The 18,098-nt window shown below is 43.6% G+C and overlaps 1 protein-coding gene across 2 annotated transcripts in view; it reads right to left on the bottom strand.

Annotated features, from left to right (window-relative positions):
* The window catches only part of LOC148537611 (E-selectin-like), a 228,256-nt gene that overhangs the window by 23,154 nt on the left and 187,004 nt on the right, over positions 1-18,098 (bottom strand). For both annotated transcript variants that reach the window (XM_088460535.1, XM_088460536.1), the window contains 3 exons: positions 15,100-15,219; positions 13,395-13,422; positions 2,016-2,053 (listed from right to left, as the gene is read on the bottom strand). In XM_088460535.1, coding sequence (XP_088316661.1) covers positions 2,016-2,053; positions 13,395-13,422; positions 15,100-15,219 — 186 coding nt within the window. The remainder of the gene's footprint in view (positions 1-2,015; positions 2,054-13,394; positions 13,423-15,099; positions 15,220-18,098) is intronic.

Raw genomic sequence — 18,098 nt, 5'->3', positions numbered from 1 at the left:
AACTAGTCACATATTAGCGAATGCATAAGATCCTATATGAAAACACTGTTTATTAGCTTTATGCGCACGCATCTGCTCCAAGTTAACTTGCGTCGTTATATCAAACCTCGCATACTCAAACATTACTTATCCATATACAAAGTTCCATAAGCTTTAAGGTATAAGATTTAAGTTTGTTCATTTAGTATAAATGCTGTGAAATAAAGATTATTTGGTAACCAAAGTTTTATACATGATAAGTAAGCCATGTTTGGTCTTGTACTGATGCGTACTCTTTCCACAGTCTTCCGGTATCATCGAAGTGGAGATCGCATCATGCATTATCAACTTATGGACTGCAGAGACTTCAAGCAACAAAATGTACATAATATGAACAACTGTTAGGATGTTGCATGAGGCGGGAAACCAGAGACCCCCAGTTGTTGGAGGCTGGGTTGTGTCTATTTGAATCAGCCTGTTAAACGCTCTGTAACAGATGCATCTCCCTTGGGAACCAATGGCATCAGCAACAAACTTCTCTATTGTGTTGTCTATCTGGGGGGTATAAATATGTGTGCTCCAACACTGGGTCTTAGTCTTCGTGCTGAATGCTGATTGACGAGGGGTTTGTTGCTGATAACTAACATCTGGTCCGGAAGCGCTGCGTATGTATACTGTACTTGGGTCTGTATAATTCCTTTGTGCCTAATTGTGTATGGATCAATAGCGTGTAACTGACTGTACTTTTACTTGAATAATACTTTGTGCTTTGGAACCACAGATTCCAGGTCTGAAGTCTTTATTTACTGTATGACTGCGTACGCAAATTAGCGTCATCATTAGAAGGTATAGGCAGGATATTAGAAGGTATAGGAAGGAGTGTATAGAGGTTCTAATTCAGTATCGTTAGATTCTAAGAGAGTTGCTACTAACTGCTACTGGAGTGTTTTGAAATAAACCCTTGTGAAACTATCTAGTTTTTTTTTGCAATTACTAGTTAGAAATACTGTATTTTATTTCCTTGGCAGTGATACCTGTCTCCTGTAGTATTCCCTGATCTTAAGTAATTGTTAGGAGACTGGCTTCTTTTAAGAGTTTCATAAAAAGTATAGAGGCCACTGCAGTAGCTGTATATACATCTGGGGAACATCTTAGTGATGTCTTCTATTTTAGTTAAAGAGACTGAATCGTTGAGTCTTTTAATGGCTACTATATTTTTTTTCTATTGTAATAAAGTCGAACCAATGATATTTTAAATATTCCTTGATTCAGACTTGTGCAATATGAAGGGAATCTCCGAAAGCAGTTAACAGGCTCTAATGCCGTGGCTGACAATGAGTCCTCAGAAAGATCTGATGTCAACATGTCTCCTATTTTAATCTCACTGATCTCTGATATTAAAGTATCAGTCACTACTATGTAATCAATATTTATCAACTCGACAGTGAAAGGCAAATAATCTATATGAAGACTTTAAGAGGTATATTTACTGAAGTGCAGGCTTATAGAATCGGAAGTGTTGCTCATAGCAACCAATCTTATCTTCTGAAAGGTACCAGATGAATGATAAGTAGAATCTGATTGGTTCCTATGGGCAACACCTCCACTTCTGTAAACCCGAATTAGTTAATTTAATATGTCTAAAATGAAGTAGCGATCTATTATAATAATATACTATTCTTAATAGTATACTAGTTTTTCCCTTTGTACTACGGAAAACTTGTGGCACCATATACAAATGATAATAATAAATATAATAATAATAATAATAACAACAACAATAATATTCATTTGTGAGCTACAGTATATAAGGAAGAAAATAATAGTTTTAACTAACAACATATATCTATATATTTAAAACTGGTCACAGACGTAATTGTGCCATAACAACTACTGTATGTTGAGGTGGGTAATCGCACTAGTGCTGGAAAAATTTCTTATCCACCTCAACATAGTTGTTACGGTATTTTTCTTGGTGATAGGACTAGGGGTAATCACCAGTGGAATACAACCGCACAATGATTTGTAACACAAACCTTCAAATGCAGGATTATCAAATGTATTTGCTGGTTTTCTGGAAAATATAAAATAAGTTATTATTACATTGTTTTTTTTAAAAAGAACATAGATGCACCAATGTACAGTATAACTCACGATTGTATGTACATACAGGAAAGTAAAACTATGAGGTCATATTATGTACTAGGTGATTGCTAAAGGATAGCAACACTACAACTCTGTGTTGATTTATAAATTGTCAGTTTATATGGTTCAGTGGGATTATATATATATAGATATATATATATATATATATGTTAAACTGTATTACCTTTAGTTAGGGGGGTGATTAAACAATATACAGTAGAGGGCTTCACCATGTAAAGTAAAAATCTGAGGTCTCCAATGTAACTGTGTAAGGGTAAGTAAGTATAATATATATAGTTTGAGAGGCAAGCAGAGGGTTTTTACATGGATTTGGGTCTGCAGCATTAGACTCAGGGATGTTGAGAGCTCTAATGGGGTAGACTCAGGTAATGGGAGGTGGCATGGCCAGATCAGGGAGACGAGTCACACCCTCTCCAAAAAACATTTTAACAAACTACTATGTGCGTCGCTGCTCTGAGCAAAGGGGGTCGGTTCCAACTGTAACATCTCCCACTGCTTTGTCCACTAACGCTGATTGCTCCTGTACAGCGGGCAGCAGTGCAGCCACATATCAGGTAGCGAGAGAGCAGCAGTCTCCACTCTCTCACTGCCCGATGTGCTGCTACAGCTGCTCCCCTATAGAGAAGCGGCAAGCAGTAGTGAGCAAAGCAGTGGGGAGAGTCGCTGACACGGGCTTGGAGGGTACCCACTCCCCTCCCCCTATTGGCACTCTTCATTAGATTACACAAAAGCATGTAAAGATATTCTCTGGTTAAATATATCTTTTGAACTGTACAACCATGTAAGCATATATTATACATTTCGAAATATCGTAAAAAATTGTAAAAGATTTTATATGGAAAAAACATAGGGCCTTATTCAGAGATGGATGCAGCTGAGTTCACTCTTGTGTCTGTTGCCAGAGTCAATGGCGTCCCTCCCCGTGGTGACACCCAGTGCAATGAGGGTTATAAAAAAGGAGGCATGGCCTTGCAGACAGGGGGTGTGGCCTCATGGCACAATCCCAGTTTCAGTCACACTGGGGGTCCCAGAGATGTGGACTGCCCCTGGGTACCACTCTGTGTGTAGTGCCGGCTCCCTCACTGTGTCAGGAGTTGAGTGCTGCATGTAATGCTACAGTGCAGCACCCAGCTCCTGTCACTCCAGTCGGCACTTTGGTGTGTATGCGCAGTTGCAAAAATTCTCTGAACTATGTGAGCATTGGCATTGCATACAGATTGTGTGTGACTCAGGCCCACAGGCTCTCCTATCATAGCAATATCATAGCAGTGTGTGTGTTTGTGTGTGCACTCAAAAAACAAGTCGGTCAGGGCTGAAACTAGGATATCTGTCACCCGGTGCAAGGCAGCAATTTTGTGCCCCCTCCCTTCCCGTACCTGGATTTTGTCCTTGCTCCTCCATAAGGCAGTGCACTACTCAGATGTCCCTGGTATAGTGACTTACATTATTTCACACACCATAATGCCCATTACACATTATGCCACACATTGTAATGCCTATTACCAAAGTGCTACTTACATATTTGCCCGACACCATTTTATGCCCCACAGTAAGGCTTCTAATTACTTTAAAATTACCTGCTCGTTGTCAGGGGTTTTATGCTCATTACCAGGGGTTCCATGCTCGTTGCCAGGGGTTTCATGCTCATTGCCAGGGAGTTTCATGCTCGTTGCTATGCGGTTTATGCTCATTGCCATGGGGTTTATGCTTGTTGCCAGGGGTTACATGCTCATTGCCATGGGGTTTATGCTCATTGCCAGAGGTTACAATCTCATTGCCATGTGGTTTCATGGTCGTTGCTTGGGTTTCATGCTCCTTGCCAGGGGGTTTCATACTGATTGCCAGGGGGTTTCATACTCGTTGCCAGGGGGTTTCATGCTAGTTTCCAGGGGTTTCATGCTCGTTGCCAGGGGGTTTCATGCTTGTTGCCAGGGGGTGTCATGCTTGTTGCCAGGGGGTTTCATGCTCATTGCTATGGGTTTTATGCTTGTTGCTATGGGGTTTCATGGGAGAAGATGCAGCTTTCAGCAGCTTCTCCTGGCACTTCTGGGAACGCTGTTTGCATTGCGCTGGCCAAACAGATACTAGATGTCCAATAGGCTAGTCCGCATGGAGTCTGCTGAAAACGGCCATCCAAAAATGGCCGCCGCCAAGGAGGAGACAGACACTAGAGGTCCAGTAAGGACCACTAGCATCTGTCTCCTCCTTGGCGGCGGCCATTTTTGGATTGCTGTTTTCTGAATCTGCAGCCCCCAATCCACCGCGAGTCAGCCCTTTTTCACCCCCTGCATTCCGGCACCCGGTTAACGTGCACCTCTAGCACCACCCTAGTTGCAGCCCTGGGTGAGTCTAGTAGATAAACTGACTTGGCAAGTGAGTGAGTTAAAGAATGAGGAGATGAGGCGGCAATTGGAGTAAGAGTTGAAGGAAGAAGTGTACTTAGAGATGTAGGATAGGACACTTTTATAGACATCAAACATAAATTCTAATGGAGGGAAGGACCTAAAAGGATCTATCTTAAAGTTACCACAAGAGGTTCTGGAACCCTATTTTTCCTTTATAAGGCAGCAAATACTACCATTGGCTCATGAGTACCTTCAGTGAGATGGTGCAGATCCTTTTCTTCATCATAGATTTTAATGGCTCGGACAGAACTATTTTACATTAAACCTGTTTGATAGGAGTTCAGAGGAAAAACTCTATTTTCAGCTGTGTTCATCAACCAGCTGAAAATTTCATATAAAGCTAAAGGTATTATTAAAGGACAAGTAAAACCAATAATTGAAATTAATATATAAAATATATTATGTGTAGTGTATAATAATATACATTAAATATAACAAAAATGTAAGTAATTTAATATATGAATCATGCTATTTTTCACTCCTCTGAAATAGGTTGCGTCTCTAAATAATAAAAACTTGCTGGTTTGGAAAATTTGCAGGTACAGTGATGTCACTATCTGAAAGATGCAGGAGTATTTTAGCTGTCTGTTTTGAAATGGAATGGGATATGTAAGAAAGTGGCTTTGGAATGTAAGGCTAATACTTAACAATGTATTTATTGGGGGTTGCATTCAACGCCAAGCTAAGAATAGCAATTAGTCAATTTTTCAAACATATGGTTAGTTCAAATTAAACATTTATAAAAAATATATAATATATATATTTGTATTTAGACAAATACATATTGTAATCAAATAAGTGATTTTAGGCAAATACAATACTGTGCAAAAGTTTTAGGCAGGTGTGGAAAAAATGCTGCAAAGTAATAATGCTTTAAAAAATAGAAGTGTTAATAGTTTATTTTTATCAATTAACAAAATGCAAAGTGAATGAACAGAAGAGAAATCTAAATCAAATTAATATTTGGTGTGACCACCCTTTGCCTTCAAAGCAGCACCAATTCTTCTAGGTACAGTTGCACAAAGTCAGGGATTTTGTAGAATTATAGTCAGGTGTATGATTACCCAATCATACCAAAAAGGTGAATGATCATTTTCATATGTAGGTTGAAACACAGGGCCTGATTCAGACCCGGACGCTATTTGCGGCCGCTCGCTCTCAAAAAGGGGCTGGATATTTAAATTGAGTGCTCGCTCTTTGCGGTGTGAGGACGCCTCTATATCTGTGTGAGCGTCCACTAAATGCGCTCGCTGTTTTTTCAAGACGCCCCTTTGCCGTTCGCAAATCACGTCATCTCCTGTTTTTATTAGATTAATCGGGAACATCGAACGGCATCTGAACTGCTCGCAGCACTTGAGGTAGGAATTACTTCCCTGTCGATTGTGACCGACAGCTCGCCCCATTTTGTAGGCATGCAGGGGGGTTGGCTGGACAAACAGAGGCATTCCTAAAGGAATGCCTGCCATTTTTTGGGCGGCCCTACTGACATCACCAGTGATGTCAGTAGTGAACTTCCTGCTCTAATAGAGCAGGAAGTTCACTGGGGCTTGCGGTGGACGAGACCCCACCACAAGGGTCTTGTCGCAAGCCCGATGGTCGCGATAATCGTGACCATTGCCAGGCCGCCCGCTAAAGCTGTGGGTGGTCACCCACAGCTTAGCGAGCGACCTGGAGGCAGGGGGGTAAAAAAAAAAACACCCTGAATCAGAGGGAGCACTCACAAAGAGCGTCTGGCTCTGAATCACGGCCTTAGTGCATCAGATGAAAGACACATCATGCTTACTTCCCTTTGAAACTGGAAGATGTCCAGCAGTGCCATCAGCTCAGAACTGACAGAAACCAGTGGAACCCAGGTATACTGTTCAGAGAAGTCTGGCCAGAAGTGGTCTTCATGGAAGAATTGCAACCAAAAAGCCATACCTTTGACGTGGAAACAAGGCAACTGACTCAACTATTTACAAAAACATGGGGTGTAGAAAAATGGCAGCAGGTGCTTTGGACTGATGAGTCAAAATGTAAAATATTGGCTGTAACAGAAGGCAGTTTTTTTCGATTTAGGGCTGGAGAGCGGTACAATAATGAGTATCTGCAGGCAACAGTGAAGCATGGTGGAGATTCCTTGCAAGCTTGGTGCTGCTTTTCAGCAAATGGAGTTAGAGATTTGGTCAGGATTAATAGTGTCCTCAATGCTGAGAAATACAGTCAGGTACTTAGCCATCATGCAATACCATCATGGAGATGTCTGCAGCAGGACACCACCCCAAACATACAGCCAATGTCATTAAGAATTATGGGCCTGATTCAGACCCACTCACTAAGCCGCGGTCGCATGCTATGGGTGATTGTTGCCCATCTGCGCATACGTATGTGGCAATATGCGCATGCACAAGCCACTCACTGCGATCGGGAATCGTGTGCTCGTAGTACACAGACTGGATGCTATTTTGAGTGACAGATAGTGTCATTTGTGGGTGGTAACAGGGGAAGGTGCTTGTGAACGGGGGGAGTGGATGAACAAACGCAGGCATACCTGTGCATCAAAACGCCGTTCTTTGGGCATACATAATTAGCATGGAAGCATCATTGTACACGTCACCTGGTTATATTTCAGCCTGCAGTGATTGCAGTGCTTGCGGCAGGGTAGGGTCTACCTCAAGGCAGCTCCAATGGCTCTCCAATGGCTCTCTAATTATTCAAACACTTCCTGGAGATGATGTGTGCTAAGTAAGAAAAGTGGGCGTCATTTCACCGGTGTGCGATCGCTCAATCTCGCTCTCTAAGACATAGAGGGCAACCTAAAGCCATGCTGTGCAATCATGGCATTTGCATACCCGCCCCCTGACGGTGTGAGAGAGCACAGTTTAGCGTCCAGGTCTGAATGAGCTCCTATGTACAGTGTCACGGTTTGTGTTTGATAGTTACCTGACTCAGGTGTTGAACTAGATTCAGCAGACTGGCTTGATGTAAATAGCTCTATTTGCATATGAATTGTATGGCAATGAGAACTGCCTTTGATGATAAATTACAGGAGCAGGAAACTAGTAACGTTGGAGTGGAACCGGTAGAAAACTTGGAGGAACTGGACTGGGACCGGCAGGAAGGTTTACTGATCTGGACGGAGTACAAGTAGGTAGGCTTGCAGAATTGTACCGGTAACCAGTAGGTAACTTGTAGGAACCGTACTGGGACTGGCAGGAAGGCTTGCTGAGCTGGACGGGGTACCAGTAGGTGGGCTTGCTGAATTGGACTGAGAACCAGTAGGATTTCCAGGTGCGCTAGATATAGCTATCAGCAGGGTTACTGAATGAACTGATCTGGGAACCAGCAGGATTTCCAGATGCACCAGGTAAAACTGTCAGCAGGATTACTGAATGACATGGTCTGGGAACCAGCAGGATTTCTGAATGTACCAGGTATAGTTGCCAGCTGGATTACTGGAAGAACTGGTCAGGGAACCATCAGGATTTCCAGATGTGTTAGGTATAGCTGCCAGGAGAATTACTGGATGAACTGGTCGGGGAACCAACAGGAGCCTGGGATACACTTGTACACAGGGAGACAGAAGTAGCACAATCTGTACACCATGGGAAGTAATGAGATGCTCAGGCTCTGAATGCTATCAGAGGAGAATTGTTATATCCTGGGTCTAGCAGAAATTGGTGGATTCGGTCAAGTGGTCTGGCAGAAGCACTCTGAGTGGTGGAGGGCACAACATGCAGAAGGAGCAATCATATTACGAGTACTGAGAGTCAGAACTACACCTGCAATTTCAATCAAGGCTAGCAGTGTTCACAGACAAAAAAGGTCCCAGGTGAATAATCACTGTGGAAAGGAGAACATAGTCCAAATGTATACACAGAAGTGTTACAGCCAGTATGATTAGAGCAGATCTCCCAGGCAAATTGTACATACAAATCCATGGGACAGTTGGCAGGGGTAAATCTCAGGGCAGAAAGGTGAAAAAGTAGCCAGGGTCATGACAGTACCTCCCCTCTTTATTGGTGGACTCTGGACACCCAAATATATGCATATGAGAACACGAAAAAAATAAATGCCAGAAAAACTGAAAAACTTTTTAAATCTTTATTGAGCCTGTCAGATCTCTTCAAGAACTCGAAACTTTAAGATCTCTAGAAGGTGCTGGAATATTGCTTCCTGAGGTGATTTGCTCAAAAAATAATTCCCTGGTGAAAAATATCAATCAATTCAAACAAGCCATCCTCATTAATAATTTTGACTCTGAAACTCTTTGCTTTCACTCGTTTGGATTTTCCACCATAATGGCGCATAATAAGATAATTGATTTTACTGCAAATCTTCCCAGAAACTTTGCCTCCATAACTCTCAATTAACAACTGAGCTTTTTCATTTTCAATGGACTTCAAGAATCCCGCGATTACAAAGCTTAAGCCCTTCAAGCATTTATCTGTTCCCAGGAGACTTTGCTTAGTGCTAAGAACTTTAGCTGAATAACTGGTCTTATCTATAGAAGGTGAAAGATCTGATTGTGAACATGAAAATTCCTTGGTCTTTAACTTGGAACCTTTTCCTTTCTGAAATGTAGGTACCTCAGATGTATTAGTTACTGGTAACTCCTGTGGAAATACGTGACTGGGTAGGACAGCGTCAAACCACAGATGGTCTTCAGGAAATGGAGAATTATCATGTTCATGATCGAACTCAGATTCCAAGTCAGTATCTAAAGGTAGAATGGAAGAATTAATATTACTTGAAAACTGATAGGACTCCTGGGAGGAACAGTAATACGAAGGGAACGAGGAGGTACTGTATGCGCACATCTCATATTTGGGAATGCCAATTCAATAGAGCTGCTTTCCTTGGATGGTTGGAAATCAACACACTGACCCTCAAAAACATGACCTTGTTCGGACTTCGGGGGAATGGAAGACTGAGCAAAGGATGGATTCTTGGTAGGACAAACAGACTGGACAAAATTTTGGAACTAGGAACTTCGTTAAAAGGAAGATTGTCAATAGAATTTTGTTTTACAGGTTTAGGACCAAATTCTTTAATAACAGCTTCACTGAAAGTCTTTATATTTAGAAGCATTGGATCATTGGACTCGAAGATAGGATTGGCCCAGTCCAACGCCTTACCTCTAAAGGAAAGGAAAAGGAACTTAGCGATGTTGGTAGGGGTGATACCACAAGTTGGATCTGCTTCAATGATGGCAGAGTATTGTTTCATTAATGCATAGTATTGTGATAAGTACCCATCAAAATAAATGCACACTGGAGTATCCAATGAATCCTGTGTGTTTGAGGATTGTGGAGCACTTTCAGGTGCAGGGCTGGAGGAAACTTGAGGATGCTCCGATTGATGGGGGGTCAAAATAACTGAAGCTGACAGATGTTCGGTATTTGTACCAATTGATGAAACTGGAAGGGGTCCAGAGGAGCTAGAGGCAGTACCATTAACAATCAAAGCCGAGAATAGACTACAGAGATTGTTGTTCACTGGAACGATATTCACAGGAGATGCTGAACAGGAACCATGATTAGAATTAGTAGTACAAGACACTCCTCCCTGGGAACTGGAACCTGAAACCCACTCCTGGGGTAAGAGACTTGAAACCCCCTCCTGGGGTGTGGAACTCAAATCCCTCTCCTGGGAGGCGAAGCTTGTAACCCCCTCTTTAGGCAATAAAATTGAAACCCCCTCCTGGGGTATGAGACTAGGAATCCCTCCTGGGGTGTGGACCTTGAAATCCCCTCCTGGGGAATGAAACTTAAAATCCCCTTCTGAGAAACAAAACTTGAGACCCCTTCCTGGTGTGCGAAACTAGAAGAAGCTCCATCCAGCTTGCAACTGGCAGAATCCGGACTAGGACCGGAACAGGCAGAATCTGGGCTGGGCCAGGAACAGGCAGAATCTGGGCTGGGACCAGAACAGGCAGAATCCGGGCTGGGACTGGAACAGGCAGAATCCAGGCTGGGACCAGAACAGACAGAATCCGGGCTGGGTCCAGAACAGGCAGAATCCAGGACGGGACCGGAACAGGCAGAATGCGGGATGGATCCGGAACAAGCAGAATCCGGGATGGGACCAGGACAGGCACTGAGCCGTTGACACTTGGTATTACTGTTGGAATTGTAGAGGGTACAGTCTTTAATGAGGTTGTCAGAACCTCCACAATAGAGACAGAGATGTAAATCTTTGCGCCGCTGGTGTTCAGCCACAGGGAACTTGGGGCATGGGTAACTTCAATGTCTCACTTTACTTGGTATGGAAGGGTATTTGGTTCTTAGGGATTCCAAGGCAGAGGTTTTAGTAGTACTAAAAAACTCGGGAATGATCCAAAAAATTTTGATGAGAAGAGCTTGTAGCTGTTCCAGCAGTTGATGGAAGGTAGTTAGGGATTCAGGTGTGATCTGAATGTTATCTAGCCGACTTGTCAGAATTTGCAAAAGCTGTAGTACTTGATGCTGTACCACCTCCTGTGAATCCAAGCGAGCGACCAGGTTACGGAAAGCATTTGGTCCTGTATTATGTGCTTGATCCACCACCATCGGTAGGCCTGAGCATACGGTCACGGTTGGTGTTTGAGGGTTACCTGACTCAGGAGTTGAACTGGATTCAGCAGAGACCGGCTTGACTGGAACCATGGATGATGTAAATAGCTCTATTTGCATATGAATTGTATGGCAATGAGAACTGCCTTTGATGATAAATGACAGGAACAGGAAACTAGTAACATTGGAGTGGAACCAGTAGAAAACTTTGAGGAACTGGACTGGGACCAGCAGGAAGGCTTACTGAGCTGGACGGGGTACCAGTAGGTAGGCTTGCAGAATTGGACCGGGAACCAGTAGATAACTTGGAGGAACCAGACTGGGACCGGCAGGAAGGCTTGCTGAGCTGGACGGGGTACTAGTAGGTGGGCTTGCAGAATTGGACTGAGAAACTTTAATAGGCTTGCTGAATTGGACTGAGAACCAGTAGGATTTGCAGATGTGCTAGATATAACTATCAGCAGGGTTACTGCATGAACTGGTCTGGGAACCAGCAGAATTTCTGGATGTGCCAGGTATAGCTATCAGCTGGATTACTGAATGAACTGGTCTGGGAACTAGCAGGATTTCTGGGTGCACCAGGTATAGCTGTCAGCAAGATTACTGAATGAACTGGTCTGGGATCCAGCAGGATTTCCAGATTTGCCAGGTATAGCTGTCAGCAGGATTACTGGATGAACTGGTCTGAGATCCAGCAGGATGTCCAGATGTGCCAGGTATAGCTGTCAGCAGGATTGCTGAATGAACAGGTCAAGGAACCAGCAGGATTTCCAGATGTGCCAGGTAAAGCTGCCAGCAGGATTACTGGATGAACTGGTCTGGGAACTAGCAGGAGCCTAGGATACACTTGTACACAGGGAGACAAAAGTAGCACAATCTGTACACCACGGGAAGTAATGAGATGCTCAGGCCCTGAATGCTATCAGAGGAGGATTGTTATACCCTGGGTCTGGCAGGAATTGGTGGATTTGGTCAGGTGGTCTGGCAGAAGCACTCTGAGTGGTGGAGGGCACAACATGCAGAGGAAGCAATCATATCAGCAGTCCCGAGTGTCAGAACTACACCTGCAATTTCAATCAAGGCTAGCAGTGTTCACAGATAGAAAAAGGCCCAGGTGAATAATCAATGGGGAAAGAAGAACATAGGGCCTGATTCAGACCCACTCGCGAGCGGCTGTCCGCTCGCAAGTGGGTCGATGTTATGCACTGAGCATGCGCACGACGGAGGGAGCTCCGTCGTGCGCATGCACCTGACGCGACGAGCGAAGGAAAGTCCTTCGCTCGTTGTGTCTGATCAAAGGGGGCGTGCTGTCGACGTTGATTGACAGCACGCCCCCTTTGGTGGGCGTGCCGGGGGCGTGCCTCCCTGACGGGGGCATTCCCACGGGAACGCCTCCCGTCAGAGGCCGGCCCACTGACATCACTAGTGATGTCAGTGGGAGTGATTTTGGCTCTGATAGAGCCAGAATCACTCCGGAGCTTGCGGTTGAAAACCTCAACCGCAAGCTCCGGCTCGCAGTTTCGATGGTCGCGATGGTCACGACCATCGCGGCCATCAAAATGCACGCTCGTATAGGCTGTGGGTGGTGACCCACAGCTATACGAGCATCCAGGAGGACGCTCCATTTTCATGGAGGGCGGCCCTCATTCAGAGCGTGCGCTCTGCTCAGAGCGTACGGCTCTGAATGAGGGCCATAGTCCGAATGTATACACAGAAGTGTTGCAGCCAGCATGATTAGAGCAGATCTCCCAGGCAAATTGTACATACAGATCCACGGGACAGTTGGCAGGGGTAAGTCTCAAGGCAGAAAGGTGAAAAAGTAGCCAGGGTCGTGACATACAGCGTAGAATAAAGAGTCCTGGAAGTGATGATATTGCCCCCACATAGCCCTGATCTCAACATCATCAAGTCTGCCTGAGTCTGTCTGGGATTGCAAGAGAAAGAAGGATTTGAGCAAGACTACATCCATAGAAGATATGTGGCTAGTTCTTTAAGATGCTTGGAACAACCTCCCTGCCAAGTTCCTTCAAAAACTGTGTGCAAGTGTACATAGAAGAATTGATGCTGTTTTGAAGGCAAAGGGTGGTCACTCCAAATATTGATTTGATTTAGATTTCTATTCTGTTCATTCACTTTGCATTTTGTTAATAGATAAAAATAAACTAGTAACCCTTCTATTTTTGAAAGCATTCTTACTTTGCAGCATTTTTACCACACATGCCTAAAATGTTTGCACAGTTCTGTAAATCAGTCATTAAGTTGGCTATTGCATTGTTATTTCTATTTATAAACATGAAGGTATCCTTATTACTTGTGGGATTTCAGAAGGCTGGGATTTCCTATTAAAGGAGAAAAAAAAATGCATTAACATAACACATTAAATGTGTACATTGAAACAATTAATGGCCCAATAAGAAAATGATTAAAATAAAAACGTATTATATCATTGTGTATAAACAGGAAATCAGTAAACATGGAATTGGTTGAGTTGCACTCATCTAATATTTTGTTTAACATACATTAAAAGGTAGAAGCTAAAAAACGTCAATGGACATTGTTTAAATCAAAGTTCTCTGGCAAGAGATTCAGTCTTCAACCAGTGTAGCGCTAAATTATCTGCCCTTTTTTAAAACACTACAGTAATTTTTTTTTTAAGAGACACTTGGGGCCAAATGTAATAGAGTCCGAGTTTTGCAAATGTGCAAGTACAGCGCTATGCTCACATATTTTTAAAACTCACCCAATATAATAGGGTGTGAGAACCTTAAAACTCGCATGTTTCTCACACCCCAGCAACGCGCAATGGCAAAACTCACATCCAGATGTTTTGTCATTGAGAGGATACCACTTGGCCAAAGTTTTTAACTGGCACACTAATACTGACCTAAAACTCGTAAAATAACAGACCTGCTTCAGACTAGCGAGTATAGCCTGAGCAGGTCCGAGTTACACAGAAATATGCACAGATCAGTGAGATCCGTGCATGCTTCTGTGTTAAAAAACCTATAGAAGTGTTATTTTTTTTTTTTAAATGACATAGGGCCACCCGCCTAAAAGCACAACCAGCACGGGGCTTTTCTGAGCCAGTCCTGGTTGTGGAAATACAGGGTAAAAAAAAATGGAGGGCTCCCCTGTATTTTCCACAACCAGCACCGGACTGTAATGCCACAGCCATAGGATCCATTTACCGGGTCCCCGGCCAGCGAATTCATCACCTGGCCACTAGTCAGCCTAGGCCAGGGATCCCTGGCAAGGTGGACACACCCTCAATAAAGGAGTTAACCCTCTCCAGGGCACACCAGGTCTGGGCTGATAGCCCGGGGCTATTCCTGGCATCCCTGGGTGGTGGGTGCTGGGATGATTGTGTAAACAATAGATAAAATAATATTGCCTTTTACAATAGAACTAGAGGTCCCAGCAAGCCTCCCCTGCATGCTGGTACTTTATTTAATATATTTTTTACACAATCAAGCACATAATTGGAAAGGACCTTGTCCATTAGATTTTATCTCCTTAGTAAGAGTGGTGATGTGTTATGCTGAGCTGTATATATTAAATTAGCTAATGTATTTTACAAAATTATGTGTTTTATAAGTATATAGTACAATTTTCACATGTGTGTGTGTGTGTGCAAATGGATAATGTTTACCTTACCCAACTACAGTATGACATAGAGCAGTTAACATTTTACAGTTTAATACATTTAAACATTTTTAAACTATTGTCAGGGCAATTGTCAAACCAGATAGCAGTGATAAATGATAGTATTAAGATTGTGGAATAGATCTCATAAAACATCCAGTTCAACTGAAACCTTAAGATGCTGTCAAAATATTCATACTTTGCATTATCTATGTATCAAGAGTTAGTCAGATATTAATATAGTCTACATTTGTGACATTATACTTATCATGTACAGGTATATAAACATGTATTAAAATATTAGATTTTCACCTAGGCCTATTCACAACCTATTATTTTGAGATTGTTTACAAATAATTGAAAAATGTACTTACTTTTCTTACGAAAGCGATTTATTGCAAATGCAATTATTCCAGAAAGAGTCAGCCCGGTAGCTGCTAGAGAAGAACCTACTGTGGCAAACTGGTGCTGCTTTGCAGGAGAACTGTTCTGAGCTGGACCATGGGAATAGAAAACAAAGAACTATAAATACCACAAGATATAAACTATCCTCTTATCCTGAGTGATTTCACTGAACAATCTCATAAATGATGCTGCTTCCAAGCTGCCCTCCCTTACCTCCTCCACCTCAGCCTCACACAATGGACCACCCTCTCCAGTCTTCTCCAACTGCTGTGACATTTCAGAGTTCACTAATTTCTCCCTCCCTCTCTCTGACCACCATGTTCTCTCCTTTGACTTTTCCCTTTCACAATCCCACCCCCTTCCACCAAGATTTCACTCAGAAAGAGTAATGTTGCTGCTCTTGACCATGGGCCTGATTCTGAGTTGTACCCTAATGCCGCCGCCTCTGCATATGTGTACGTAGCTGTGATGCGAAAATATGTGGCAGCCGCCGGGAGATGCATTGAGACGCCCACCTTCAGCTTTGCAGATCCAAGCATCAGCGTAAAATGTCTCAGTATTTGAGTACAAAGACGCAGCATCGGTCGCAGATCGATTGTTGCAGTCATGACTGAGGGGCTAATTCAGCAGTGCACTGCTGAATGCAGATTCCTGATCATGCTAGCCTTTGAATGCCTCTGCCTGATTGACAGGCAGAGGCATTTAAGGGGCGGTGCAGGAGCGGAGTGGCCGACATTCCCAGAAATGGGGTGTGTCCGCCCCATTTTTTCTGGAGCGGCCAGCCCAGAGACTGCATGGTGAGACTATAATGCTGCAGAATGGCCATGGGAATTGAAATGCCAAAACCATATTGCTTGCGTACAGGCTTGCTGGGTGAGACACGCCCCTGAAACGGTCACAGCACACCCCTGCATTCCTTGCCACCACTCCCTCTTACCTCCCCCAAATGCTCCCTGACTGTCAATCACACAAATAAATAGTTGCTGCGAGCGACTATGGTAATGTATGTTGACACATGTGCAGACGGCAGATAGTTGCACAACTGTGAAAACAGCGGCATAGTGTACAACTCTGACTCTTTCCTCTCACTCATCTCTGGGCCTGAATCCGAGATGTATGAAATGCTGATATTTATGCAGTTGAGCGATTATCGGCTAACTGCACATGCATCACGGTCACATTTCCAGCATGCCAACGTACCTTAGCGATGCCAGCTGCAGTGAGGATTTCTTTGCAAAGTGATTGACAGTCTGGGACCATTTAGGGGCGGTTTCAGGGATTGGCAGCAACAACGCAGGTGTATCGAAAAACCTATTTGGGTGCGTGTGTCAGCCCTACAATTGCAATCCCGTACACAGAAAGCATTCCCATACCCATTAGGCGTGACAACTGGGTTACTTAGAAGGTTGCTTATTAAAGGATCTGTGACCACTACTGTGTGTATACATACACTTGCTTGGACCTACGAAGCAGTCAGTGGGCGTCTCAATACACTTCCAGGCAGCTATAGCATTAGCATATTTTCACACAGCAGCTGCATACAGAATCACAGCTGCGAATGCATTAGCGTACATATCTGAATCATGCCCTCTTCTGAATAAGCTGTCTCACTCTACAACTCCACCCTCACTTCTGCTCTTAACACTGTCCCGGCCATTATTCTCAGGCTTTGCTAATCTGAAAAATTGTGTAATAATGACAATAAACACTCCAGTGTCCAAAAATTCATATATTGTAAATTTCCTTTATAAATCCACCAACTAAGGGCCTGATTCAGAGCCGTTCGCTATTTGTGGTCGTTCGTTCTAAAACAAGGGGTGGCTATTCAAATGATCCGTTCGCAAATTGCAGTCTGTTCCCACCTCTAAGTCTGAACGAGCGAGCAAAACATACGCTCGTTTATTTGATAAAAACGCCCCCTGGCCGCACGCACCATACGTCATGTCCGCTATTTATTAGATTAATCGAGTACATCGTACAGCGTATGAACTGCTCGCTATTCTTGTGGTTGGTGTTTTCAACCGCTATTTTGCGAGCAGTTCTGAGTTAAAAAAAACCAAGTGACGTGGTCAATGACGCTGCTGTATTAATTATGCACTCCCTTAAAACGCCCGTTTTGACCTTTAAGCACGCCTGCGTTCGGATCTCCACTCCCCGTTTTCAAGCACCTTCCCCTTTTACCACCCACATACGCCTCATTCTGTCACTCAAAATAGCAGGCCCTCGCTATATTGCGTACCAACGATTTTCGGCCGCACTGACTGGTTCACGCATGCGTACTAAAAACCGTACGCATGCGCAGATGTGCGAACATCGCTCGGAACGAGCGTACTGCCGCTAGCGAGTGGCTCTGAATGAGGGCCTAAGTTCAATTGTTATGATTAAAAACTCTTAAGCTGGGTACACACTGACAGATATATTGGTTGATCAATTGATTAGCTAATATATCTGCTGCCCGTCGGCCAGTGTGTACCTGCGATATATCTGTGAACAACTTTGTTCACAGACATATTGCATTGGCTGTGCTGCACAGCCGATGGACAGATATATCTGTAGACATACTGTATCTGTCCATCGGCAAGTGTGTACAGACCGCCCATACACATGCAGCTGCAGCTGCTGGGGTACCTACCCCCCGGCCAGCAGGACCCACCCCCTACTACATACTGAATAAAGATGATTCGTTGTTCAGTGTGTACGAACAATCATCATCTACAGATATATCTGCAGATCATTCAATCTGCAGATATATCTGTTCAGTCTGTACCCATCCTTACTGCCTCCATGTGATTAAGGGAATATCTCTGGGTCTTTTTGTCCTTCCCTTCTGATGTAATATTATGTTAAACACCCTTTAGGACTCTGCATAAATACATAAAAAGATAATTTACACAATAGTGACATACAGTCAATATCATAAATTGGATATATTTATTAATCAGTGACGTGCGGTGAGGACAATGGCTGG

This window comes from Taudactylus pleione, unplaced genomic scaffold, assembly GCF_031769625.1.
Source record: "Taudactylus pleione unplaced genomic scaffold, aTauple2 ptg000048l, whole genome shotgun sequence".
NCBI lineage: Eukaryota > Metazoa > Chordata > Amphibia > Anura > Myobatrachidae > Taudactylus > Taudactylus pleione.
The sequence above is the reverse complement of the archived record's forward strand: the minus strand, read 5'-3'. Positions and strand labels throughout refer to the sequence as shown.